Here is a 27511-nt window from a genome sequence, read left to right on the forward strand (position 1 = left end):
TTTCCACTGCAAAGTCATTTATTGATTCAGTAGCTTGATGACGTACTTGACTGAAAACCGAAATGTCCAACTGCATTACATGTATTCATCATTCGCGCACTTCGCATCATTGTTATCCCTAAACATCTACATCGTTAAGTTACACTAGAGACGATTGTGCAAATGATGAAGAAGACTTTTAAAATTGATGCTGTTAATCTGCTGTACACATTCATTGCAAGACATATACAATATTCGGTCGCTGTCGACTTTGGTCCGGACAATGAGTTTTTTGTCATTTTTAAATTGCTTATTATCCCTGAACGCGATACTGGTCTCTACGCACGCAGGACTGACGAGGTCCTGCTACAGGTAAAGTAAGTCAAGGAAGCCCCAGCAATGGCAGGCTAACCTCTACTGAGGTTGCAGGGCAAAAGAAGAAGAAAGAAAAACGATCCAATGAAGCAAACATCCCAATTCTATATCGATCCTCTAACATGGTCGAACAAATGCATGATCTGTACATGTAAGGTATGCCAAATCGCCCCCAAAAAAGGTGTCTAAATGCTATTGATTTTGAAACAATTGCATGGCATTACGGAGGACTAATGAACAAACGTCAATCCAAAAAGAATCCAATCAAACTATGTATGGAAGTGTAAAAACCCTGATGTAAATATGAACCAAAAACCGTTTGAAATTTAAATTTTGCTACGAACCTATAGATAAATCATGTCACAGACAGCCTTCCAATAGAGACTAGAGGGAGGCCAAAACCGACAACGACAGCATTGCCAAATAAGAAAGAAAAAAGACAGATTGGGATTAAACAAGTCCAAGACGTCAAAAGACTGGAGTGCTCGTCACAGTATACATTAGTCACACTCCCCGATTATGCACAATTATTTGCAGGATTAACACTGCTGCCAGCCCTTAAAACTCGCGCCGATGATACTTATCTGGATCGAAGTACGACGTCACGACGACGCGATCGCTAAACTTGCGCCCGGTAAGCGCTTGCTGCGCCTTCTGACAGTCGACGATCGAGTTGAACTCCACGAACACCTTGCCACAGCCGGGCACGTCAACGCCTTCGATCGGTCGAGGAATTTCCACACTGCGCACCACACCGTACTTGTTGCACTCTTCCCGAATGTCCTCCAGAATATCCTCGTACTCTTCCTCGTCCTTCAGCTCATCCGGTGTGACCATGTTCAGCAGGCAAAGCACCTCCGTCGGTGGACCCGATGAGCCAACCAGCGAAAGACCCGGTACCTGTAGAATAAAATAAAAGGCGCGAATGGTGAGTAAAATGTTTGAGCTAGCCATAATTATACAGTATGTACCGCGCCGTCCAGAAACGTACCTGAATCTGTACCGGTGCAACGACGGCGGCGTTCGAGTTCTTCGCTCCGACACTGGCACGTTGTACGATCAGTTTTTTGTCTCCCAGCTGCATACCGTTCAACCCTGCAATTGCCTGCGAACAAAGTGGACAGTAGTGCACCAATTAGTCATGTACGCTTTGGGTCGTCTTCCTCGCTGAGCGCCTTGCCGCCGTACCTGATCGGTAGTCGTATATTCAACGTACTCGGCAAAGGCGTAACCTTTGCCCAGACCAGTTGCGGCGTCCTTGACCAGATTGAACGCCTTCAGTTGACCGAACGAAAGCAACAGCTCCTTCACCTGTACACGGAGAACACATCGAACGTCCAAAAAACCGGCCAACAATGCACCGATTTTTCGATGGAATCGAGGAGTAGGAGGATACGGTACGGGTAGGAAGCATGGGATGGGAAGGTCGATGCATCAGGGCAGAGAGGGGAAGGGATAAAAACGAAACAAAAGAAAAACGTTCACATATTATTATCAGTTTTCGACACTTTACAAGTATGCTGTTTGCAATCAAACGACGCAATCACCGTTGCAATTAGGGTATCGCACTCAACACAACTTCCAGCTACTAACTGAACCTAGCAACGGAAAACTAGTGAGATACTCTGCTGTTAAAAATCAGAAACATTTCATTCAATTCGCAGTTGATTTTGATTTGTTTTTAATCTCGCACTCTGCCTCTTCATTTATGCCTTCAAAGTAGCTCTCAAACCTCAACGATACTTACCACAGTGAAAGTAAAGCTACGGATCATTAACAAATCAATCTAATCTCGTTGCTCAATAACCTCTTCTACTCTCCGATCAGCAGGTAACCATTTCGTATTTTCCTTTCAAACTAAAAAGCTACCCAACTAAAAGGCCCTTGCTTTCCTGTACCTATTCCCTAAACACAAGTAGAGTTGTTTGCGCACCTACACGCTGAAAGACACACAATTCCTGCGGGGAATAGGGGAAGAGAATAAATTGCTGCCAGTGGTGTTTTGTTTTGCTGAAATGCACTTGCCTTGTGGCGAAAGAGAAACATGGCCAGCACCGTGCTCCACACACACGCACACCCCGACATGCACTTATGCCCGCCCGGACCTATAACAAACGCGCTTGGGAACATTTTTGCCTACGAAAGAAAACCTCCGAAACCGGTGCTCTATCCGGGCACTGGGCACACAGCTGAAAATTATAATAACATCGCTAGCGTTTCGATTTGCCTCAGGTTCGCTTGGCTCGCGTAGGCACATTCTCTGACGGGAGTATGTGTCGCACGTCCGTGGCGTGATGCCTGCAAAAGGGTGAAATTTTCCTAAAACACAATTCCGTACGGACCCTGCCCGGAACCCATCGAACAAGCAAAGCAACGCATGATTCGCTTCCCGTTGAAACTGAAAACGGTGCGAACGGTGCAACAAGGTGCAACCCCGACCATCCCAAGCATTTTGGCCTCAAACCGAAGTCAGGTTTTTCGGTGCAAGGATGGAAAGAGAGAAAAGAAAGAGAAGAAAAGAAGAGAAAATGGATCAGTTCTAGTTATCTGCTTGAATTTTAGTTGCATAGTTGCGTATGCCGGACGCAGTTTAGTGAAACGCATCCGTACGCTAAATGATAAAAGTACGCTGTAATAAGATGAGAAAACTGAAACTGAAACAATTCTGCAAAAGGAAATAATATAAACGATCCTTCTCTAGGGTGCACACAAGACAAGACCGTAACGCGTGGACGCCCCCCATTGGTGGTACCGGTTGCAAGATAGAGAAGAAGCTGAAAACGGTACTGAAATCGAGAAAAGGAAAATGCAGGCAGATGCACCTCACAGTTCCGGGCCAGCCGAAGAAGGACAAGGATACTTTTAAGCTGTTTGCATCGGGGTGCGCTAGCTGAAAGTTAAATTTAATTCTAGATACAAATCCTTTTGCTCCTGTTCATCGTCCACCCCAGATGGTGTTTGCACTGAACAACTGCAGAACAACTACAAAGCAAGGATATCGATGAACCTATCTGAAAACGCTGCCTAAACGTTATATAGAAAAGGGAGGGGGAAAAAGAGATGTACCAACAGTGTGCTTCAAAAACAATCATCCTTAAAAGAGGCTAGAACATTTTGAACGTCTGTATCTGAAATGAGACAAATTTACCGTCTGCAGATCGAACTTGCGGGAACGCTCTTCGTACAACCGGGGGGCTTTGAACTCTTGCCTTGACGTCGCGTCGGGATAAAAGTCAATTCAACAGCCAGTTTTAAAGCTTCTATAGCTTATTGGCAGCAGCGAAAAGCACCATTAGCTTACACACTGGTTAAATGCCACGTAAGGTTGGAGGTTGGCTGTGCAACGGAAGTTTGATTCAATCGTTTTGCCGCTAATCACACACACTAATAATCGATTGGTGCGCCATGAATTTTCGATGTGCTTTTGCGTTTGTTAGGGCTATGAGTAAAAAATGTTGGGTAAACGGTGTACCAATGTCGCAAGTACCTAATACCGGGATGGAATTCCGTGCATGCATTCTCTGTTCTATTGCATCCCGCAGCATTGGCATACATACACACACTTCCTCAACAACTAGAAAATAAATCGTTCGGTTCGTTTTCCTGTTTGTTTCAAAGCCTGCTACGATATTAGTGCTTCTCAGGTTGCCTAGTGCAGGTTGAGAAGAGAACACCGAACAACGCTGCCAAGCAACACGTACCTGATCCTCGTTCAAGTAGTTCGGCAACCCACCGATGAAGATTTTATGCGGCGAGTCCGGTACCACTGTGCTGATGACGCCGGAGAATTTTTCTAAAATGAAGCCCCGAACAACGAATTAGAAAGGCGCTTTTCGTTCGCTAGCGGAACCTTACACTTACCGGGAACATTGACCGCCGCTGAATCGGTCATACCGGGCATGGGCTGGTAGTCGTGCGGCCGTCGAATTTTCAAACTTTGTCCTTTAAAATTAATGCTATCGAATGCCATGGCTTGCGTGGTTTCGTCGATCGACCGGAACTCCAGGAACGCAAAGTTCTTGTCCAGATTGATCTGGCAGGCAAGCACCGGATTACCGGCCGCCTGAGCCAAACCGGACAGATGCATTTGCTGGTTAAAGAATTCCATCATTTCCTCCTCCGTAACGCCGAACGGTATGTTGCCCACGTACAACCTTCTCGCCTGACGCGTGATGGTGGAACCGACCACCGGAACGGCTGCCTGCGGCGTGTCCGCCACTATGTTGGCCGGGATTTGCCCAGCAGCCTGCATCGCTTTGTACTGCAGCGGTGTAATGTGTTCGAACCCTGGCGGTGGCACATCCCAGTAAAGCGAAGGTTTGCGCCTCCGCGAACGATGCTTCCGGTAAGGTGAACGGGAACGCGAGGATCTCCTCCGCTCGCCACGGCTTCTGGAGCGGCTACGGCGACGCTCGCGAGACCGTGAACGATGGCGTCCACCGCCTCCTCCGCCACCACCGCCACCACCACCGCCGCCACCGCCTCGACCACCTCCACCACCACGATACTCACGATCACGATCGGCTGAAACAGACAAACGAAGATCAATTAAATCACCGCCGAAAGAAACCACACGACAGGAAAGTTCCCCCTTCACGGTAGCTGCAAGCGCCAGCGACATATTGATTTTTGCGGTCTGACGCTAACGCTGCAGCACGCCGGAATTAGCGGTCGGAAAGGCACAAAAACCCATCGCCACTACTTACACATCGCGTTTGTTATGCTGGGATAACCAATTTTAAAGACCGTGGATGTAGTTTTCTGCACAAAACTGGTATTTTTTAGCGATGCGGAAGCCTTTTTGCGCTTGGAACAAGCGGCAACAATACGGTTTATGTCAAAGTTTACTCAACGAAGAAGACGAAACGGCCGGAGGACAAGAAGAAGCGAACTGTCAAGCTTCGGAACACTTCGGCTCGGTTCGGCATCGTTCGTGCTGGTATAAACGTCAACTGAAATTATACGAGTTCAAAATTAGGAAAATGAACGGTTATTTTTCAAGTTTATTTTTTTCGGCAGGAAATATTCTCATTCCCAACCTCACAGACTCTTTTTCTTTCATGTTTAAGCTTTTAAAGCATTTTCTCACACTTTCTTTAAATTGCACGCTTCTCAGTGAAAAAATATTTGCGAACAAAATCGATTGTTTTAAAATTTTATTTGTCTCTGGAACAGGTGGAGTCTGGCAGGGAACGACACATGTTAGAAACAGATATAAATTAATCGATAAAACAACAAACACAGTCACAAGTGGGTGGGATAGTTAATACTATAAAACTGTGGGCGGGTTTGTAATCGGATCAGCGGGATTATCGGTTGTACTTTGATGTTGGGTTTGCAGCTACGATTGCACCAGGATTTAAAGGAAGCTACCCGGACCCTTAAGCCCGAATACTCTTCACGCCCTTAAGGTAAACACCGTCACCGGGCGATGGCACATATTCGTTCGTGTTGAAGTTCAATTCCGACGGGTTGATGAGAAACCGATGCGGATAGTACGAGAGGACGGGGCTAGAGTACTGTCCGACTGGTCCATTACTGTATGCTTGTGGTTGCTGTGGATGCTGCTGTGCGTGGCTTACAGGGGCATATTGTGTGGCGGGCTGGAATGGAAGAAATCCAGCCTGCGTAGTGGAAGTAGTCGGTGGAGGAGTGGGAGACACGCTGTACGGTGTCGGAGGGACCGGACCATGTGCCGAGTTGCTGAGGCTTGCGGGAGACTGCTGCAGATAACTCGGATACTGCTGATACGCTGCTTGGTACTGCTGGTTTACCGCGTACGGATAAACGGCCGGACGTAGCAGCTGAATGTATTGCAGACCACCGGTAGGTTGTCCCTGAGGATTGATGTACTGCATGATCAGGGGCGTCGTCGCTGTGGAGTAGGTTGGTAAAGCGATAGGATCATTAGAACACACGTCCAACTAGCGTGTGATTTTTATCCACATACCAGGCTGCAGCATATGATTGCCTGCGGGCTGTGGAACCATGGCCAGATAGTATTGACCCTGGGCCGAAACGGGAGCGATCGCGGGCGCCGGTTGTCGCAGGTAGGGTGACGGCAGTGCACTCGGCGGTGCGATCGTGTGGAACGGCGACGCTACTTCCGGTACCTTAGCCGTGGTGGGCGATTTGCTCGGGATTTGAACCGTCGGTGCCACTTGGTTCTGCAGTTTGCTTAACGTTTCACTGTCCGGCGGCGAAATGGTATTGTAAGTCGTCGGTCCACTCGCCGGGGTACGCACCTTACGTGCATCCTGCGGTCCGATCACACCAGGATCCGCAAGTGCCAGGGTGAAACACAATATCAAACACACGAACAGCTTCATCTTCACTCTCACTAGATCACTCAATCACTGGCCAAATGCACTAAAAGTCCACCACGAAGAAGCGCGACAAACGAAGCTGTCCAGACGTCAAGAAACTGGTTGCCTGCCTGCCTGCCGGTGCAGGATTTTGATTGATAAATGAACGCCACACTGATAGGTGCCGAGGCTTTTATATTACGCCACACGCCGCGCGCTACAATTGCCCCGTCGGTAGGGCGTGTTGGTACGCAGGGATAGGGAAAAATAATCGCACCAACCGTACGCCATACGGCTGCATTAGCTTTTTTTTCGCAGTAAATCCGCCCCGATACACTGGGCCCTCGGCTCGGCGGCGGCGAACGGAAAGAAAAGCGGAAAAGCGGAAAAGCGAACGCGACAAAAAAGGACGGACAGTGAAGTGTGGCGGCCTGCCTCTTCGCCTCTAATGATGGCTCGTTTTGGGTTGCACGGCCGAATGGGGTGGTGGGAGTAGGTGAAGGACACGAAGGGCTGGCGGTAGCGATGTTGTTGTTGAACAAGCAAAATCATACTCAGTGCTCGAGCATCGGCCAGGACCAGGTTGCCCCGGGAGCCCTTTTTGAGCGATCCGCGGAATCTAACCCGTGTGCCATGTGTAAGCCTGTGTGCGAGTGTTGGATTGGGCGCTGAAAGACACTTCCTTCTTACATTGCTCCCTTTCTTGATCGATCGAGACCGAGGATCGATGTAGAATTAGAGGGTACCACCACCTTCGGCGCAATCCAAGCATCAGAGATGGTGTTGAGGGTGTTTCGTTAAAATATCGCACATTTTCCCCCAGCTAATCATAGCGCGATTGGACGAATCCCTAGCCAACCCCCTGGCCACAAGACATCGCTACGATCGCTACAAAACAAACTTCCTCCGAGTTTGCCCTCAACCTACAACTCCGACCTAAGCTTCGTTGCTTACGTTGCCGTTGCTAATCATCACAACCATTATCTGCGTACCGGTGCAGATTAGTGCGAGAAGTGCGCTGGTGAACGTGGCCCGCTCGTTTGTTCCGGTATCGTATCATCCGGTTGTGCGAATCGCGATCGCATCAGCGTCCGGTAGTACGCACTGCACCAAGGGTATGCAAATACGTTGCTCCCTTTCGCACAACGGGCGTATTGAGCCACGGACTCCACCGACTCTGGACAAGGTCTTGTCGATCCTGCTTCAGGTGCGCACTGGTTCCTGATGCACGTGTCGGCCCTCGGAGAGTGTTCAGCGTGTGTAGAAAATTATGTAGAAAGTAATCACATGAACAACGGCTAATCATCTGCCCCCTCGGGATGTATCGATGGCCGGCAGGCTCTGGGCAGGCTCCGGCTGGCCAACGTTTCACGCCATTGCACACTTAAGCCCAAACACTCACACGGCCCGGCTTGCAAACGGTACTGAAACGGTTGGTTTCCGTGCGATCAGTGATTACGTTTCAAGTTCATTATCCTGCTTATCGTTTGGACAGATCGGACTGTCCGCGCTCTAAAAAAAATCTAGGCTAGAGAGCCCTATATTGAAAATATTGCATTATAAATGCCCAAAAATTGCATAAAACCGAGGGCCGCCAATTCTGAATATCCATCCCCGTGACGTCATTTTACTTGCGTCAGCTACCGACCAGAAATTTATCTTCGAGGGTACAGGTTCATTGCTAGCTTTTCTGGAGATAATAAAACTATGTTATACGCGTAACGACTTTTATTACTCTGCCGCACTTTTCGTTGACGATCGTAAACCTATTTGCCATTAAAATTGTGACATCTTTTCAGTTAACAAAGCCATGGTTAAAATTCATACCCCGCCATTTCTAACCATCACCGGCGTGACAAATCATCCGCCCGATTTCATTCATTTCCTCGAGGGCCACACATCCAGCTCTGCCCGCAATCGCGTGTTCCGCATTCTCCGTAGATAACTATTACGCCACACATCGGAACCACCGTTTACACGATTTTGTAACCTCTGAGTTTGTTTTTTTTTTCTCTTTGCCTCTGCTCTGCACCATTCCCAGAGTGTCACTCCGAAGCGACACGATCGATGCAAACAATCGGTAACGCTTCCGGTAGTCTCCTAAAGTAGGGTAAACAAGTCAAACTGTCGCTGTGGCTGTGGCCGGGTATGGTCGTACGTTTACCGTGCTTTTGGTCACTTTCCTTCTTGAGCGTTGAGCGGTTCTGCCAGTACGCTTTGGTACCTTTTTTTCCCTCGTCAAAACACATGGCAGCCTCCTCCCAAGCGCCGGGCACGGCTCGAATGAGACAGTTTGCTCTGTCGCGGCTGTATGCGTTGGCCCTTTGGTTCGTTTCTTTTTGCGATGAAAGTGGGAAGTGAGAAGCAATAACAAGCGCAAAGTCGTGTTCCAGTGAAGACGCTGATCTGCAGAGGAACTACTAGAGCAGGGTAGGGAAAAGCACCAAGGCACCGTTGCGGCATGGTTGAGAGGACATCCTCTGGTAGGTGGAGAACGTACACGCGCGACTTGTTGCTGTTGCCACGAATTTGTCAAAAATGGGAATTATTTCGTTACCTACCCTTTCACCCGCCGGACATAACCCGCTCGAAGGTATCTTGCCGGTTTACGATCATGGCCTGGGCGGACGGTTTAACCGTTGACTCACGTACCTTTCCGTGTTGCTTTCGCTCTCGTTTGGTTGCTTTTCCGCGACGGGTTCCGCGCTACAGCTCGTGCAGCGGCAAGACATGGATTTTCATGGTGTCGATGTATTTCGAGCTAATAACGACAGTAATTACATTACGCCTAGCGCTAACATAATCATTCACCGCTGATCCGCTGAATGGAGTAGAACCGGACCCCGGGACCCTGTGTCTCTCTAATCATCATCACACTAATCCCCGGGGTGGGCTTGGGCATCCCGGGATGGACACGGATCACATCACTTACGCCACGGATTTAAGCGTAAGCCAACGCAAGGATCCCGGGACCAAGCTTCGCCGGTTGGGAACGTTCAACCGTCCACAAAGGGGCTACAAAGTCGATCGCAGCAGCGCTGATTTGCAAACAAGCGTTGGTTGCTTTGATCCGTAACGACTTTCCTCATAGCCCCCGTCACTCATTTCGTCACTAATTTCGGGGGGACGGGTTATAATTAGAGCAATGGCCACGCCAGCTTGGACCCGTTGAAAGGAGCATGCTAGCTGGTAAGGCGAATCGCCATTATTCGACGCCTTCGTACGCCGACGGGGAGCGTGCGTATGTGAAATCCAGACGCTGGAGATCGGCAAGTGCGCGCGCTCTTCCATGATGCAATTTGTTGTCCATTTGAGCGCATGATCACATTGCACCATCGTGTGGTGAGGTTCGAGATGAAATGCCGGGTGGTGTGGTTTGGTGCGGATTTTGCTTTCTGCTTTCCTTCGGACGACCTTGCCCCGGCGTGGAAGCACCGGCGTGTGGTGCTTTTTTTGTTATGTCCGCCTGGCGAAGACGAAGCGACGAAACGGCGATAAAAGATTGCGATGCGATGCGGTGGGGTTTATTTCTTCAGGGTTTTCCGTTACGTGGGAAAGCGTTTGGGCCTTATTGTTTGCCGCGCAATTCATGAGCAAGTTCAAGGTTTCATGGTTAGTTTAGCGGCGAACGAATTGGTAGATAATCCAAAGATTTAAATAAGGTAGCAAGAACAGAGCCACGTTCCAAATTTTCCGATTACTCCAAAATCTTCTACGCAAACCACGATCCAACATTGCAACAGTCCACTTCATGACCCGCACCATATTATTACAAAGCAAAAAGTGTTTTAACCATTGCACCCCCCATGCCCATAGCGGGGCAATGAAGTCTTTTCACTCTCTTTGCATGAGGAATGCACTTCAAGGACGTTTTTGGTGTGAGCTGCGAACACCTCAGTATCCTGGGTCACGGCACCAGTAATACTCTCTTTTTCTCGCTGCTTTCGATGGCGAAACGGTTCATGAAACTATGTAATCCTGCCTGCACACTACAGAATTCCGAAATACAGTGCTTTGTTTCAGCTCGTACACACACAAGGCAATTCCTCGAACTTCTTTGTCCGAAGCAATAGAAAGACCTGATGGCGTATAGGCGAAAACGCTGTGAGGTAAGAGAAAGATGGTCTAGATAAACGGGCCTAAAAGCTTAAGGAACTTAACTAAAGGAAGACACTCTTGGAAAAAGCTTCATGTATCTCAAGTACCAATTGGACCAAACAATGTCCATCAGGAAATTTTGTTGAAGCGATGATCGCCAAGGAGGATCTTTTTCTTCTTTCCTCGAAGAACCTCTCGGCCAGCTATTTCTCACTTCGTATAATTTGTAATTTTACCCGTGGTTCATGGATAGTCAATCCTCCGTACGAGGAGACGGTCTGATTTGGATCAGATCCCCGGTCTTCCCGTGTGGAGACCGGCACCATTATCACCTCGGCCGCCGGACCGACTGTGCATGAACCCAGCAAAGTGCATGAGCTCAAGCACCTAACGGACGAAATTATCAAGGAGAATCTGGTGGCTGGAAACTCCATGCAGGATCAACGAAAATGATCCTCGGCGGGGAAGTCGATAGATGTTCATCTTCTCTATCTCAAAATTTCCCTCTTAGTATGAATTTATCGTTTGACATTTCATATTAAGGAAAAAGTATTTATATCGCTTTCATTTCACCGCGAATTTTCATTCCACCCATTACAGAACCATTTACCAGTTTCAACCCATTTCCCATCATCTGCCAACCGGTGTCGATTAGCATTTAATTAGCGTAACATTAGCTCCACCTCAGCATTACCGTATCATATAGCGTACAAATTGATTGAAACTATTCCGTCCGAAAAACGGCGGCCCAATGCGAACGGAGGATGGCCCAACCTGCGTTACGTAGAATGTTCACGCACCGAAACGAAATCGACACCACATACACGTTGCCACTTTCGACTTGGTATGATGAGGCTGGGACCTTTCACGAGATGCATTTAAACCCATCGGTGGAGAAAGGAAGCAACTAGCAACGATCGCGGTTATGTGTTTGTTTGTTTATGTTTTATTTAATAAGTTCGCTCGCTTGCTAATGCGAGCACTAATGAAGCACGTGGCCACCGTGCAGGAGTCATTGGGTGGTTTTTTTTTTTTTTGTAATAACCGGTGTCACACTGTACAGACTTTGCTTTTAAATATAATTAACACATATAAGTTAGCGTATCGTACACTCTATCGCTCCCGCCAGGCTCGTTTTAGTCCATTATGTTTCCAATACGCCACGAATGCCTTTTCTCTCCTCTTTTTCTTTTGTTGATACATCCCCCCTATTGGTAATTGTTGAGGGGAAACTGGGGAAAAGGCACACCGGAAACCCGATCACGTCCATGATGTCCGTATGGTCGGAAACAAATCGGCGCACATGCCCAGAACGACCGAGCAGGAGCTTAAACTAGTTACGGACTAGTGCTGCCAGTGATGCGACGACGTAACGGACGATGGCGGCGTTGGGACGGATGCGGTCGCCCCACTATACTCGAGACTTTCGCCAGAATGGTCGGAATGGTGGTGAAGCTGTGGCTTCCGGCCGGTGTCCTCGTGCGAACCGGACGACGATGGTGCAGAACCGGAACCGGATGTGTGGGAGATGTAGCTGGTGCTGCCGCTCGACACCGGTGGAAGATATCCATGGGCGGGTTTGTTGAGCGGCGGTAGGTACGCATTGGTGGAGGGTGGTGGTGGTGGTGGCGGAGGAAGGTAACCATGCTTGGCCGGCGAATCGTAGCTCAGCTTGTGCGGGTACTGTGATCCTTTGCTGACCGGGGGCAGATACTGCAGCGAAGGAGCCAGATACGAGCCGGTGTGGGAGTTCGATGGCGAGGAGACAGTTTCGTGCGTGGAACCGAGGTAGGTCGAAGGTTTGAAGGGCTTCTGGTGACCGACCGTTGAGTGGACGGAGGTGTGCAGCGGCGAAACCATGGTGGCGGTGGTGGGCTGATGCAGATTCAACGTGGAGATGTACTTGTTGCCCGAGTAGAGATCGCCTGCCGGGACATTCGGAGTGGAGTAGTGACGGAGTCCCTTAACACCGTTCGCGTACGAAGGTTCGTACCCGAGCGAGTGCGCTACGTGGCCGTACGAGGAGGACGTTGAGGTAGGACCGGTTGGGGCAGTGAGTGCCGCGGCATGCGGCAGACCGTTCGACGAGTGGGAAAAGCTTGGCACCTCGTGCACCTTCAGAGTCAACGGTTTCAGATGGAAAGCGTTGTTTTCGAACACTACCGGCGGGCTGTTGCCAGTGTCGTGCTGCTCGCCGAATGGAGCTCCGTACGCGTAGCTGCTCGGGATAGCCTTAATCGTAAGCGGACCGACCGAGTGGAGCTGTTTCAGCAGGTCGGATAGATCCTTGGAACCGTAGCTTCCATACTTGAAGCTTCCCGCATCGCCAAACCCTCCGAACGATTGGTGCGGAGCGTGGTGGCCAAGCGAGGGCGCGAAGAAGCTATGCGACGAGGCCACACTGGGCGTGTACTTGAAGCTGGTGAGGGATGGGGCAGAGCCAAGGTAGAGCTTGTGCGGCCCGAACGATGCCGGCACGTGCATCGATGAGAAGGAAGAAGAATGCTGCGGGATGCTGTAACTGTACGATCCGTGGCTGGTGGCTGGTGCGTAGAACTCGGTCAGCGGTTGCGAATGCGCCGCGAACGAGTAGCGATTGTGCGTGTGATGAGGTAGTCCGTAGCTGGCCACCTCTCGCTTACCGTGCGGTGCTTTCTTCGTCACCGTGGCTGGCGGTTTGGACGGTGCGGACGGCTGCTGGTTCTTCGGGGTGCTGGCAATGGCCACGCTGTCGACCGGTTTGCTGGCATCTTTGCTGGCAAGGACGGCTACCGTGAGCAGCAACAGCGAGGCTACCAGTTTAACGGCCTGTCGAAGAGAGACGCGTGAAAACACGTTTGAAACTAGTGCAAGTTCGGCATCCTATTGTTATGGTGATCGCGCAAAGGCTCTATCGAGAGTAAAGTGTGATGAGCTGAGGAACCTTAAGGTCATAAAGATGTAACACAAATTATCTTCTGATTGAATGTCAAACGTCTGCTGAAGAAATTGAAGGGCGCGGTTGGACATGATTTCTTTATCTTAACTTGAAGTTGCTCATTTCCATAGCCGCCATCGAGGAAGAGAAAAAGGAAAAACGACCGTTGGAAAATTTATTTAGAAACTTTTGCTGCTTTAATTGCTTGACGATCATCGAATTAAAGCAACGAAAAGCTCCATTAACCAGCAAACACATGGACACACGTTCGATTTCATTTAAACTCAGCTCATCACGGCACTCAGCAGACGCTTTTCATGTGACATTTCCACTTCAATGAAAAATTTCACTCCAGTTAGTACGCCCCAATCTTCGCCACACACGACGATCGCCCGTGTATGTCTCCACCTGCACCAACTTTCAATCGATAATGTAATTCCACTCTAATTGCTCCCGCCATTTAGACGTTTCTACTTTCAGGGCTTCACTAACCATTTCGTCAGCTTTACTCCACACTGCACGCTTTTGATGGGTGAAAAGCTGTTCTCCCCGTTTGCACTTTCTAAGTATCACCACGCTCACAACACAACACTTCACAAGCTGCTTCCGCTTATTAATCGCACCGTTCTGTGGCTGGCTCGGTGACTTTCCGCGGGGAGGACGCCTTATGAACGACCTGCCTTCAAACACTGACCGCAAAGGAATGCTTCAAAGACTGCCGAAATTCACCTGCTTATATACCACCTCCAACCGGCCCATTGTGCTGTGCGGGTCGGTTATTGTGCTTTTCTTTTCCGTCTGCGGGGCAGGCTACATCACACTGGCTCATTCGTCGGTGTCCGCGTCGTCGTCGTCGTCGCGGTCGGCGATTCTGCGGAACGAGATCGCAGACCGATGATCCTCAAAACGCGTCCACCACCAACAATTTAGACGGTCCCCGGTAGTAGATGCTCGATACGGCTGGGCAGGTCATGAGGTAAGCTAGCCCTATTCAACCCAATCGGCCGGCATTGTGTTGGAGATGGAGAAAACAGGAGTTTGAAAAGGGTTTTGACAAGGGAGCGGTGGGGTAGGTGAAAGATTTGTACTTGCTTGCCTCGATCGGTGTTGCATCGACGAAGTGTCCCTTATCGTGGCCCCCCTTTGCCTGCTCGCCACCACCACCCACAGCACTGCACTGTGTGTAGAGCACGTGATCGAGATGGCGGGCGATTGTAATGGGGTGGGACTGATTCTGATATCACCAATTGCATTCAGACGAAAGAACGCATGCAATTGCATTCGCCGGACAATAGCACTTTTGTGGAGAAAGTTTCCATTTTTTTTTACTCGATCTTATTTAATTCAAATGAACCGATGGCAGAAGAAACACGACATCGATAGATCGTACCACGATGCCATTAGACAACGATCGACGATCTTCTAGCACACTATCATATTACATGATCGGTCGTTTGGCATGATTGTGCGTCTTCAAACACGTCCCCAAACAGGCGATATGGTTCGTCGCTTTTCCCACAATTAGTTCTCATTAAGCATCCTCAACGGGCGGGCTGTTTGCTTAGCCATTATTCGCCGGTTGATTGTTTCTGGCCGCGGTAGAAACTCTTCCGGATCTTCCGAAACCGATCGGGACGGTTTACAATATAGGAAAATAAAAAAAACCTTTGCAAAAAAAGTGAAACCTTTACGTAGTAGGTGTATCGGCATCGGGTTGGGATCTTTTTTCATTTTGTTTGGTTTCTTTTTTTAACAACAGGCATCGACTCACCACTCCTATGGGCCTCGGTTAGCGCCAGAGGGAAAACGCAACGCATCCACGGACCGGTGACTTCAATGCCCGAACCGAAGACGAACTTAAAAAAGGAAAAATCTTATTGCTCCAATCAATCGCTGATTTATGTCGCTTATACGCAGTCGGTGAAAAAAAGAAAAAAAACCCGGGTGTGTATTAACCCACCGAGGAAGAAAGCATACGAGTGTAAAGCGTGCCCACGGAAGGTGGTAAGTCATAAAGCATCAAGCCACACGGTAAACATGATGAACGTAAAATATGAACTGGCAACGGTCGCCACACCACACGGTTCGAGACAGTGCGCATAACAATCTGCACACGTTTTTCGGGGTTTTGTTTTTTTGTTGGTTGATTTTGGTAGACTGTGTGATGTTACTGCACTGAATTTGAATTAAGAGCGTTTTTTTTATTGCTTTGCGTTTGCACACCGAAAAAGGTGGTTAAATGGTTCGGGTTGGTTAAGCAGCTGAGCGATTGATACACGCTGGAGGAAGTCTGTTTTGATTCGCTGAGATAGAGGATGGTGCGTAATTAATTTGACTTCGAAGAGCCTTAAGAGAGACAAATTGTAGTTGGAGGATCGACAGAAATTCCAACTGAAAACATCCATGAGGCCGCTCAATTCTAGCTAAAGTTGCTCCGGAATACGTTGATGTTACACATGATCTTGTTGGTCTAATGTTGGGGTTAGCAAAAAATCTTGATCCTCATCCTGAAACCTCACTTTGATATTATTTCTGTTAAATCATAAATAATGCAAAAGCTCATCGCAATCTCATTGCCAAATTGTTTTGTTTCTGTTAATTATTTTTCAGTAAAGAAAGAGAAGATCAAATCATAAGAAAATGTGTTAAAACCCAAAGCTCAAACACTCATTACACACACACAAAGGCAATGATGATCGCCCATCAACATCGCCTTGTCAATCTGGTGTGATTTTTGCAATAGCATTTGCGCTCACATGCCGCTACCAAAACGGAAGCACCCGAAATAACCTCCTCGCTAACCTGGCCGAGTGTGGCCTAACGAGCTGTGTTTAAGATCGATCGAGACACCCAAATAAAGAAAACCAAAATACCCTCCAACCTTTTCCCACCACCCTCCCTCAAACCACCCCAGAGAGAGAGAGAGAGAGAGAGAGGTCTCTAAATGTGGTATACCAATTGGACTCGTTGGACCATTCGGCGGCGATCATCATCAGGTGCGGTGAGGCGGTGGTGTACAAAACGGTGTACAAATGGTGGCGATCTGACGCTTCGAAATCACCTCGTATCGACCGGTCATTAGGAAAATACTCGTGCACGGTTCCGGTAGTGAAAAGAGACGCTGGAAAACAACTGCGGCTGCAGTGCACAAAACAAACACGCAGGGTAAGCGAGACATGCCAGCAGGTTGCGCTGATGATCGCGACTCTCGCAAGATGAAACGGCAAGGGGGAAATGCTTGCACCAGCTCACCTTCACCGAGGGGGGACAAACGAGTGCGAGGAAATTTGCGGCCAATTCGCAACCATCGCACAGCACATCGCCGAAATGACCCCCTTCACCAATCGGAAAGCTGATCGCAAAATCAATCAAACATCTCGCCCCATCTCGATCGACGGAGCTGAAGCACTGGCCAAGCAGCAGGAACAGAACTCACTTTTAGAATGTACAGCCTCATGATGCTTTCGCCCCCCGGTTACCGACGATCATGATGGCGGTCGAGAGCCTTCGGACGTGAACTCTTCTCTTACAGGTAGCGATCGTACTCTGCTCCCCCTCTCGTTCGCTTACAATGTTTTACGCTGCTTCCACGACATAATAAGAAAGCAATTTCTTACTGTGCAAAGTTCTTCCTTCTACCGGGGATATATCTTGCACACCCGATCAAGGAAGCAGGGGAATCGCGTCCCAAGCACTTTCGCTACCAGGTACACCAGGGTCTTTGGTCTTATGTGATTTAATAAAGATTAATGAAAGCACACCCCAAGCCGGGGAGTTCCTGCTGGATTTGAACCACATTTAAACCGGGCGCTAGATCATCTCGGGTGAAGGAGGCAAAAGGAAAGCATCGGGCCCATTTTCCGTAAGGCAGGGCGCGCTGCAATCAGTCAATTGGAGCGGTTGCGTAATGACCGTTGCAAAAGTGGTCAATCGCAACGGGTGTGTGTGTATGCTGGATGGATAGCTCTGCCACACTATTATGCATCATTAAAGGGGCTTTTTGTGCTGACCAGATCCAAGATGAATGACGCTGGTGTAATGCTGGAATGTGGGGGTCTTGGAATGTCTCCTTTGTTTCTAACCATTGTCGGGACTTTGTCCTACAGTCCCTTTCCATGTGAGTAATGAGTAGTGATAGTGCAGCGACAGTAAGCTTCTCCATTTCACTAACATGCTTTTGATGAGGTTCAAACCTGGAGCAGCTTGAAAAGAAAGCAACGTCAGCATTGCGACCGTAACTAGTCATTTTCTCAATCTTTGCCATTTTGAAGCGATCAATAATACCACTTGAATACCACAAGCACATTTCACCTATCCTCCACCATCCTGACTACGAAATGAGAAAATCGTATCACACAAACAATACGTCCCCGGCTTCACACATTGCTCATCTCTAACACAACTCGTGTATTACGTCTTATGCTTTTTAAAAAGTAGGTCCTAAAATTACAAAACTACGTACCCTTATTCATTCGCCTATCTACGCGTGACCGGGATCCCCGACAGCTTAAACAAGCATCAATTATCCCACTCTCCCACAGGTGAGCAGTTTTCGGCTGCAGCGAATGCAAACAAAAGGATGATTTATCATAGCCGTAGGATCTCTCGGTAAGGGTAACAGGCGCACAGCAGTATGTTATGAGTGCACGTTTAAAACAATAGACTAACCTAGGGGAGACAAAAGAGAAGGTCACTTTTTACATAGGCAACGCACATACGCGATAGTGAAGTGTTGAATGTAAAGGAATTTTGAATAAATAAACCAACGGTCGCGTAAAGCGAACTATCATGAAAAGAGATTTCTTCAAAACCTTATCCAATTATGCAAGGTAGCCTCTTCATGTTATCTTTATAAGCCATTTTAATTTACTTAAATTAATTTTTTCTTATCTCTCTTGCTTTGCCGAGGGTGTTTTGCAACGACTTAAAAAGCTCGAAGAAATTTAATTTTCTATGCCAAATACATCAATATATGTACTTAATCCCTTCCGTCAAACCATATTCCACCGGGCCAAAAGAAACAGATCTCACTTCACCCGCCCAGTAACCATCTATGCGTTGATTAGTTAGTACAGGATTAAACGAGCTTCCACGCGTAAACAACAACATCCAAGATCCATAACACACCGACACAATGGGTGAGAAAACGGAAATGAAGCGCCTAATTTGCAAACAACACGTTGGGCCACGCTTGGCCCACCTGTTGGCTCCATTTGCCCAGCGGCATATGCCAACACGTGGCCTTCTTCAAGGTTAGTGGGGCGGCGGTGGTTGACATTTTCCCAGCACGATGAAAACAACATAATAACCTCAGCGCAAGCCGTCCACGCCCGCCCGCGCGAGTGTCAAGCTCATGAAATTACAAATTGTTTGATTACGCCAAGGTAAAGATCGCTCTATCGCCTTATCCTGAAGGTTTTGGGAGTTAGAATTCTATTCCGTTGTTTTCTATTCTAACCGAAAATAAAATCACCAAAGTGTTTCCAACGCTTCACACCAGCGCACACGCAATCTCTTGGCTGAGCTGTTTACCACGTGCCACACGGTTTGCGCTTCAATGGAGACGCCAATCGGAAGTACGCTCACGGTGCACGCGACAGAGAAAGTATGGATGGATGAGAGTCGGTTGGGGAAAAGTCGAGCGATCCGTAAGTGTTGATTGTACGTCATAAAGCGATCCGCGATCAATCGGAACGGTTAGTAATGAACGTTAGTAAAAACCCATCGATTTCGGAGCAGTTTATTAAGTCCACCCCGAATGTTTCGTCTTCGTTCCAGCGTGCCACAGTGACATAATGTGAAAGGCGCTCTTGGACACTTTCATCTTGCGCGAGCACCACATGCATAGCAAACATACGAACCAATGCGGCACCCATCCCAGCGGTGTGTATCTCGCTCCCAAATCGCATTAGTTTCGCGCAACTTACACACGTGGGTTGAGTGATTTCCCTCCCTGCCTGATTATATTATTTAATCCACGTTTTTGCACCCCAAAATCATCACCTGACCCGATTTAGACGGCGCGAAACTGATTGACTGAAAAGCAATTTAACAGTGGTTTACTAAACCCAGCAATTAAATCGATTCGATTTCCTTGGTTTTCGGGTTAAGTTTGGTTTTTGTACTACACAATTTTCCGGAAAGATGTAATGCTGAGTAGTTTCGCGAGCTTGCAACTTTGGGAATTCCATTCAAAAAGGTGGTTTCATACCTTCCAGAAAGAGTTTGAGGTCTTATTTCGGCTTTATAACATTTATAAAATCTATTCTAATGGCTATCAATATTCACTTAATGAAAAGAATTTTCCGAATCCATTTCCCAATCCCATTTTTGCGCGGTAAACCGTTCGGCACATTTTTTTTAAATGGTTAGTTTCACTAAATACCGCTAGGAGCGCTGAAGCGTTCGTTTGCAGCTTTGAAGCGTTTCGCCGTTTCGTTTCGCTTTTGTTGTTTGGATGAAGTTTATTTATTTACATCTGCCTCGTTTGACAGTTCTAGAAACAGCGTTTTTTCTTCACCCGGTTTGCATGTTTATTATCTAATCGTCAGTATCATGTTGTGAAATAAGGCTACCTGAAGCTGTTGTACAGAATCTTTACCTCCAGTTAAGTTATTTAAGTGCAAAAGTCGTTTCGTATACACAACAGACCGAGGAGTATTTCATCATGTCCCGTGCACAAGATGCAGTTGGTATTCTGCGAGGCCTCAAAATCGTGGCCGATGCAGTGGGCAAATCGCAATCCGAGTACGCCAAACATCTGTGGGCCAACTCGAGCGTACGGGAGGTGCTCGAACAACAACTCTCTACCAGAGAACAATCAGTAAAGCAGGTGCTTAATAATCCAACCAAGGAGTTGGAAAAGGCCGGCGGAATGCTACGTGAAACAATCGAACGGACAGCTGTGGTTGCGGAAGGCTTGCGACAACTGACCGTAGCCGCAATGCCAAAAGTTGGACCACTCTCGCCAGAAGCGTTTTTAAATCAACGTGTCCAGCCGTCCGGAACGGTGTCCAGTACAACGACCGATGGACAGCCGGGCGATATAGCCAGCTTAGATATTTCGAAGATAACGCTAAAGGAGCTGGAATCGATTCTCTCCGAGCATAGCAAGAATCGTGAAATAAAGTTAAGCTTAGACAATGGCAAACAATCCACCGTGAAGGCGGCGGAACCAGCAATCGCTACAGAGACTCCTGCTGCACCACAGCACACAACGACACCGCAAACCAATCTACCTCCGGAGCCGGCCCGTAAGGAGCCGATCCGTCCAACGAAAGCTTTTACACGTGACGAGCAGCAGATAGAAAAGATGTTGCATTTTGTTTCCTCTTACGATAAGAATCCTGCTGCTGCTGCTGCTGCACAGCCCGTTACACCTCAGCCGAACAACCCTACGCAACCGATCGACCTGCCTCAACTCAGCACAGTCGCCAAGCAGCGCAAAGTGCCCTCATCTCGCGTGGCCCGTCTCGCCTCATTCGGTGGGCTCTTTGCTGGGCTTGGACTTGGCACGGTGAATGAGCTCGCGAAAGGTGCGCTCGGCATTGGAGGAACGTTGGATGTGAAGCAAGCCCTCTTTAGCCCTACCAACGCCGAACGTATCGTTGACACACTGTGCAAAGTTCGTGGTGCAGCCCTGAAGCTGGGACAGATTCTCAGCATCCAGGATTCGAACATCGTTTCACCGCAGCTGGTGAAAGCGTTCGAGCGCGTCCGACAGGCGGCCGATTACATGCCCGACTGGCAGGTGGAAAAGCAACTGGTCAGCGAGCTGGGCCCCAACTGGCGCTCGAAGCTGGCCAGCTTTGATCAAAAACCCTTTGCAGCCGCTTCGATCGGGCAGGTGCATCGGGGCGTGCTGAAGGACGGTGGAATGGAAGTCGCCATCAAGATTCAGTATCCGGGCGTGGCCAAAAGTATCGAAAGTGATATCGACAATCTGGTTTCGATGCTGAAGGTGTGGGACGTGTTTCCGGCCGGTGTGTTCATCGACAATGTGGTAGCGGTGGCCAAACGCGAGCTAGCCTGGGAGGTGGATTACACGCGCGAGGCCGAGTACACGGAACGGTTCGCCGAAATGATACGCCACATGCCCGAATATCGGGTGCCGCGCGTGGTGAAGGAGCTCACCTCGAAGAATGTGCTGACGACGGAACTTGTGCCGGGTGTACCGATGGACCGGTGCTTTGACATGAGGTAAGGCGGAGCTAATGATAGAGGAGAAATGTATTAAATCCACTCGACGCTCTCCATTTGCCAGCCAAGAACATCGGGACCACATAGCCTACTGCGTGATGAAGCTCTGTCTGAACGAGCTGTTCACGTTCCGCTGCATGCAAACGGATCCCAACTGGTCCAACTTCCTGTACGACGCGTCCACCAAGCAGGTGATGCTGATCGACTTTGGTGCAACGCGCTTCTACCAGAAAGCATTCATGGACGATTACTTAAGGGTAAGAACGAACTACAAACCCTTTGGGCAATCCTGCTTGACTAAGCTTATCTCGCTGTAGGTTATCATTGCGGCCACCAAAAACGACCGGCAACAAATACTGGAGCTATCGCGCAAGATGGGCTTCCTCACTGGCTACGAAACGCCCGCGATGGAAAATGCACACATCGACGCAGTGCTCATCCTCGGCGAAGTGTTCAGCGTACCTGGCGAGTTCGAGTTCGGGCGGCAGAGCACAACGAAGAAGATTGCTGCGCTCGTACCGGTCATGATCGCTCATCGATTGTGTCCACCGCCGGAAGAGATCTATTCACTGCACCGCAAGCTGTCGGGAGTGTTTCTGCTGTGCGCACGGCTAAACGCGAAGATCGACTGTAAGCCCATATTCAACGAGGTGATGAAGAGCTACAAGTTTGACTAGCAATCCGCGTGGGGCGAGCGCTACCGATAAGCGAAATAAAACGATACGAATAGAGCTATTTGTATTTGTACGGGTGCATCTGCCCGCAAGGCGTCGATCGCTTGTACGTTACTAACCTAGCATTCCTCTTCAGTAGCCATCGTTTATTGTTCATCGGTGTGATCGTGCCTTAGTGTTTAAGGTCAATGCCATGCTTTTCGGCCGACTCCTTCAAACACTTCATAATCTCCACCGCCAGCTCGCACCGGTCGTCGTGCGCCACCTCCTTACAGTCCGCGGCGATCTCCTTCGCCAGCTCGATCTTGCTCTCGTCACCCTTCATCAGCATCTTTGCGATCTCGATGAACCCATCCTCCTGGAACGCTTTCCCGTTCGAGATACCGAACTGTTCCTGCATACAACCGGCCAAACATTTTTGGGTGCGCGATTCGGGCATCTTATCATTCACGAACCCTTCCACATCGTCATCCGTAGCGCCTTCCTTAGTTTTACACTCGGCCGCCAATCCTCGCAGCATTTCCTTCGCCTGCTCCATCTCCTCGCCCTGGTCAGCCTAAAAAACGAGCACGGGAAAAATGAGTCTGTGTGTCGGGGAAACCCTCCACGAACGATCGGTTTTTACCTTCACGCTGACCATCACCGAGAGACAGACGGCCACTAGAGCAATGCAGAACTTCATCGTATTAGCTTCGAGCGCAAACTATACACCATCCAGCGGTAAAATGTAATCTTTTATACACTACGCGACTCGGTAGGAACGTGTCGATCGATCCATTCCAACACGCTGGAGGGCTGATAGCGACAATTGCAAATGTGCACCGTTTTTTTTCACCCCGTCCACTAACCGATCGTCCACACGTTTACTAATTATAAACATTAGCTGCTGCCCACCTGACCCTGTGCCTAGTGACGGAATCCGCCGCCCACCGGAGCCCAATTTCCGGTGTCGAATAATCAAACCACCTAGTGATGCATCACGGATCACGGTAGAAGGTAATTCTTTTTTTCTGGACCCTCCACACGTTTTTTATCGGATTGCAGCCGGGGAGATCGGAGTTGAGGATTAAACACACACTCGCAACAGTTATTTTGCATGCATGTGCGATGATTTCCGTCGGAATATGCGATGCTTCGGTGTGTCGCGTCGTTGCAAACAGGCCTAAGATTAATTGCGCCATGTTTTATCAATCGAGCTGGACTGCATATGATACGCTAGCGATTCGTCACTCCCCAACTTACGGCAGTAGAGCAAAACTCAAGTCCTCCTGCTCAAGGTTCCCCATACTGTACGGTAATTGAGAAATTTATTGCGAGCAAACAAACAGTTTATCGAGGCTCCGTTTAAATCCTTCGCTAAAAAAGGATGTTGATCGAATTGCAATTAACCAATCAACTTATCGATTGTTTGTACTCTATTTAATTCAATGAGCAAAATGACTGCCGGGAAAGCATCAGTGTCCAATTATATTGGCTCCTTATTTGCATGTTTATATGTCAATATTTTACATCTTATTCAGATTGGTGGTATAAATGCAACGTTGATAAAGTCTGGATAAACGGTGCACAGGGCCTTTTGGCAACGGAAGGCCAAACAATGAATGTCAGTAGGGAGCTTCTCGAGCTTACACAGCGTGTGATATTCCCATTCGAATTAAACCAACTCCTGGTATGGATATGTAAGTAGATTTTTAAGTTTTCAGAATGGAATAACGCTGTACAGTTTTTCTGTTTTACAGTCAACCAACATTTGGTAACCTTTTTCTGTACCTGTATCGTCGTGGGCACAGATAGCGTAGGACTTTGGGCGGCTGCCGCTGACCAGTTTCCTCATCCTGTTATGATAGTAAATTTGTCCACCAACGAACCCGACGTGCTACTGCGAGCGATTGAAAATGGATGTCAGGTAGTGTAACGATCGATCGTGTCCTTCGGAAGTTGCTTATCATCGTCGGCTTCCTGATCCCACGGCAGCAAAACCACTAATTACGAGCCCAATGTAGAGCAATCACGCATCACACCATTCCCTCTTCCAACAGACCTTCGTGCTGGCCCAGTCGACGGCCATCACTTTTTTGGATCAGTTTCACTACGTGCATGATCGTGCCACGGCACGCTACTCCCACAAACGGATCATCATCGTACACGATGAGGGCCGGGAGAGCGTGCGTGCCGTCTTGGAACACGGTGCCATTCGTGACGTGATGGATTTGTTGCTGGTACGCCCCCAGCCTGCTCACAACCGTGTGGAACTGCTGACGAATGAATGCAACGAATGGATACTTTTGGATAGTTACGATTTGTCCAGCGAACTAACGCCCAGTACCACCACCGATCTATTCCCTAACAGGCGTACCGATCTGCGGGGACGCTACGTACGGCTTGCAATCTTCAATTACGAACCCTACACGCTGTGGAGCAGTGTGGCCGAGCCGGACGCTGCGAACGCATTCTATCGGCACAATCGGTCGCTAGCCATCGACGGCACCGAGTCACGGCTGTTCGTTGAGTTCTGTGCCAAACTGAACTGCAGTCTAGAGATCTCGCTCGATGAAGCAGGTGAGTGGGGCCAGATTTATGATAACCGAACCGGGGATGGAATTATTGGGGCGTTAGTCGAGCGGCGAGCGGATGTCGGAGTCGGGGCACTCTACTCCTGGCACCACGAGTCCCTGTTTCTGGCGCTCTCGAAACCCATCTCACGCACCGGTGTGACGTGCATCGTTCCGAAACCCTTGCCGCTGTCCTCGTGGATGATCGGTATTCTACCATTTTCGACCGTTCTGTGGATGGCAGTACTCGCCACCGTGGCAGTGTCCACCGTTGTCGAGGTGATAGTCAGCTTCGTAACGCAGAAGTTTAAAGCCAACGAGGTAAAGTTAGTTGAAACCCGCCTCAAGAAAACGAACTAAATCGACACACTGCTCCACAGACACATCGGGTCGATGTTTGTGAGTCCATGATGGGAGTCATCTCGATCTTCATCCTGCAGGCCGTGCTATTGCGCATCAACCGAAACCCCTACACCTCGCAGATGATCCTGATCGGGTCGCTGCTGTTCGTGGGCTTGATGATCGGCAACGCGTACAGTGGCGGACTGGCCAGTGTAATGACGGTACCGAGGTACGAAAAATCGATCGACACCGTACAGGATCTCGCCGACCGCAATCTACGCTGGGGCTCCACACACGACGCGTGGATTTTCTCCATCCAACTTGCAACGCAGGTCCGTACCGTTTGGGTTCTTGCTCATTGCGCTCACACGTTTGATCTTCCTGTTCCATCCGGATTTCCTCTAGCCGACGATTGTGAAATTGCTGGACAATTTTGTCACCTACCCGAAAGATGTGCTTCACCGGCACGCAAAGCAACGGAACCTGGCGTACAGTATCGAACGCTTGCCGTACGGTCACTACGCTGTCGGTGACTACATTACGGACGATGTGTCCGGCAGCTACGAAATCATGCTCGAGGACATTTACTGGGAGAACTGTGTAGCTATGGCCACCAAAACCTGGCCGCTCATGAACGAGCTGGACGAGCTGACGCTGGTCATTTTCCAGAGCGGCATTCAGCGCTACTGGGAGCTGGAGGTAAGGTACGATGCTGCAGGTGGACCTATGTACAAAGCCACGCCACCTGACAAGAGCCTGTTTACTGGGTGGACAGTGTCAGACAGAGACAGCTACTGTCACCGTGTCGCCAAGCACGGGTTCTATTGCGCATGAATGCTGACCAACGTTGGATCAACCCTCCGTAGAGATACTATTGGCAAACGACAGCTCTACGGAACATGGACGCCAACCGGACCAATACCTTCGCTCAAAGAAACACGCATCACATTTTCCAACCCCTTCCTTCTATTCCTCAAGGACATCGTCCCCGTGCCGTCAGCAGCTTTGCGTACTAATTCCTCTTCAACCCGTTTTTTTGTTTTTCCCCCCGGTAAAGGTGGTGACAAAGTTTGCCGATAATAAGGTCCAGCACGCCATCTCCAATTCACGCCATTTCGATAATCCGGGACCGATTGCGCTGCAACCGTCGCACCTGCTCGGCGCATTCTTTCTCCTTGCCATCGGGCTTGGGTTGGGGTTGGTGTGTTTGCTGCTAGAGCTACTGTGGCACAGATTATCTACCACGCGCCGATTGACGAATTAGTGTGGCAGTGGGTGGTTAGAATCAACAGCAGGACAGAAGCAGCACAGACCCCTGCCAGGTTGTTGTTGAAAGGGGGAAAGAAATATGCTCCCGGTACATAGACCCTTACCGGGAAGCGCCCTTCGCTGCGTAATAGTTCCCTTCTATTAGGGGATGAAATGAAAGCAAACAATTTTCCCCCAAAAAAAAAAAAACCGGGACGCAAGTGTTCAAAGTACGCGATGACTAGCGGTTCACTTTAGTAATCCCCCTTTCCAGTGACGCTCAATCGGGAACCAGCTTACTGATCGGCAACTTGCGTAGGGACGTTACATTAGATAAGGCCGATCGCGTGCAGGACGGGAACTGTTTCCCATGCAACACCTTGCACCTCTTGCGAACCCCCAACGGTGGCGCGAGTCCTTGCGGGCTTTTCAAGGTTCAGGTTGAGCGCGAGGAGTAGAGGAGACAAATAAAAACAAATTACACACAGGGGAGTATAAAACGATTCAGCCACCCTCCTACAAACTGATGGTCCCACAGACAGTTGAATAGGTTGGTAGGACGCGATGCGTGGTAGAGTGGGTAAAGTACGTGTGAAGTGCCGAATAGATGCAGACATTTATTGGTGGTGTCAATGCATTGTCGCAGGGCTAAAAATGATGTTACGTTTCACGCAAACCGAGCAACAAAATACGCAGCTTTGCATTGCTTGAGTTAAAGGGAGAAGCAATTGCTTGAGATATATCACAATTTTATCACGATATTATTGGTAGACGTTGGTAGATTGGGGCAGCCCTGTCGTATAGGCGACAACGAAGCTGAGC

At 49.0% G+C, this 27511-nt stretch overlaps 6 protein-coding genes across 7 annotated transcripts; 2 read left to right on the forward strand and 4 right to left on the reverse strand.

Annotated features, from left to right (window-relative positions):
• LOC118507672 (splicing factor U2AF 50 kDa subunit) lies at nt 1–5225 on the reverse strand. The gene is made up of 6 exons (XM_036046461.1): nt 5061–5225; nt 4216–4878; nt 4056–4147; nt 1543–1665; nt 1346–1459; nt 1–1254 (listed from the first exon to the last, which is right to left on the reverse strand). Exons 1-6 carry the CDS (start codon nt 5062–5064, stop codon nt 913–915), a joined length of 1338 nt encoding a protein of 445 aa, XP_035902354.1. The 5' UTR covers nt 5065–5225; the 3' UTR covers nt 1–912.
• Nucleotides 5226–5466: 241 nt separating this feature from the next.
• On the reverse strand, nt 5467–6814 carry LOC118507675 (leucine-rich repeat extensin-like protein 2). The gene is made up of 2 exons (XM_036046465.1): nt 6305–6814; nt 5467–6229 (listed from the first exon to the last, which is right to left on the reverse strand). The coding sequence occupies exons 1-2, from the start codon at nt 6681–6683 to the stop codon at nt 5736–5738; spliced, it is 873 nt and encodes a 290-aa protein (XP_035902358.1). The 5' UTR covers nt 6684–6814; the 3' UTR covers nt 5467–5735.
• A 4866-nt stretch (nt 6815–11680) lies between these two features.
• On the reverse strand, nt 11681–14389 carry LOC118507676 (E3 ubiquitin-protein ligase arkadia-B-like). The gene is made up of 2 exons (XM_036046466.1): nt 14167–14389; nt 11681–13565 (listed from the first exon to the last, which is right to left on the reverse strand). The coding sequence occupies exons 1-2, from the start codon at nt 14167–14169 to the stop codon at nt 12102–12104; spliced, it is 1467 nt and encodes a 488-aa protein (XP_035902359.1). The 5' UTR covers nt 14170–14389; the 3' UTR covers nt 11681–12101.
• A 5752-nt stretch (nt 14390–20141) lies between these two features.
• On the forward strand, nt 20142–22645 carry LOC118507677 (atypical kinase COQ8B, mitochondrial). The gene is made up of 3 exons (XM_036046467.1): nt 20142–21873; nt 21938–22130; nt 22191–22645. Exons 1-3 carry the CDS (start codon nt 20342–20344, stop codon nt 22548–22550), a joined length of 2085 nt encoding a protein of 694 aa, XP_035902360.1. The 5' UTR covers nt 20142–20341; the 3' UTR covers nt 22551–22645.
• Nucleotides 22595–23331, reverse strand: LOC118507680 (general odorant-binding protein 19d-like). The gene is made up of 2 exons (XM_036046474.1): nt 23173–23331; nt 22595–23103 (listed from the first exon to the last, which is right to left on the reverse strand). The coding sequence occupies exons 1-2, from the start codon at nt 23227–23229 to the stop codon at nt 22720–22722; spliced, it is 441 nt and encodes a 146-aa protein (XP_035902367.1). The 5' UTR covers nt 23230–23331; the 3' UTR covers nt 22595–22719.
• Nucleotides 23332–24362: 1031 nt separating this feature from the next.
• LOC118507679 lies at nt 24363–27380 on the forward strand. 2 transcript variants are annotated; one of them, XM_036046471.1, is made up of 5 exons: nt 24363–24453; nt 24587–25420; nt 25480–25773; nt 25847–26140; nt 26499–27380. In XM_036046471.1, the coding sequence occupies exons 1-5, from the start codon at nt 24388–24390 to the stop codon at nt 26703–26705; spliced, it is 1695 nt and encodes a 564-aa protein (XP_035902364.1). In that variant the 5' UTR covers nt 24363–24387; the 3' UTR covers nt 26706–27380. The 2 variants fall into 2 exon arrangements, with proteins under 2 accessions (XP_035902364.1, XP_035902365.1); XM_036046472.1 differs by having other exon boundaries at nt 25847–26145; nt 26499–26570.
• Nucleotides 27381–27511: the final 131 nt, after the last annotated feature.

The sequence above is a fragment of the Anopheles stephensi genome, chromosome 2 (genome assembly GCF_013141755.1).
Source record: "Anopheles stephensi strain Indian chromosome 2, UCI_ANSTEP_V1.0, whole genome shotgun sequence".
Taxonomy (NCBI): Eukaryota; Metazoa; Arthropoda; class Insecta; order Diptera; family Culicidae; genus Anopheles; species Anopheles stephensi.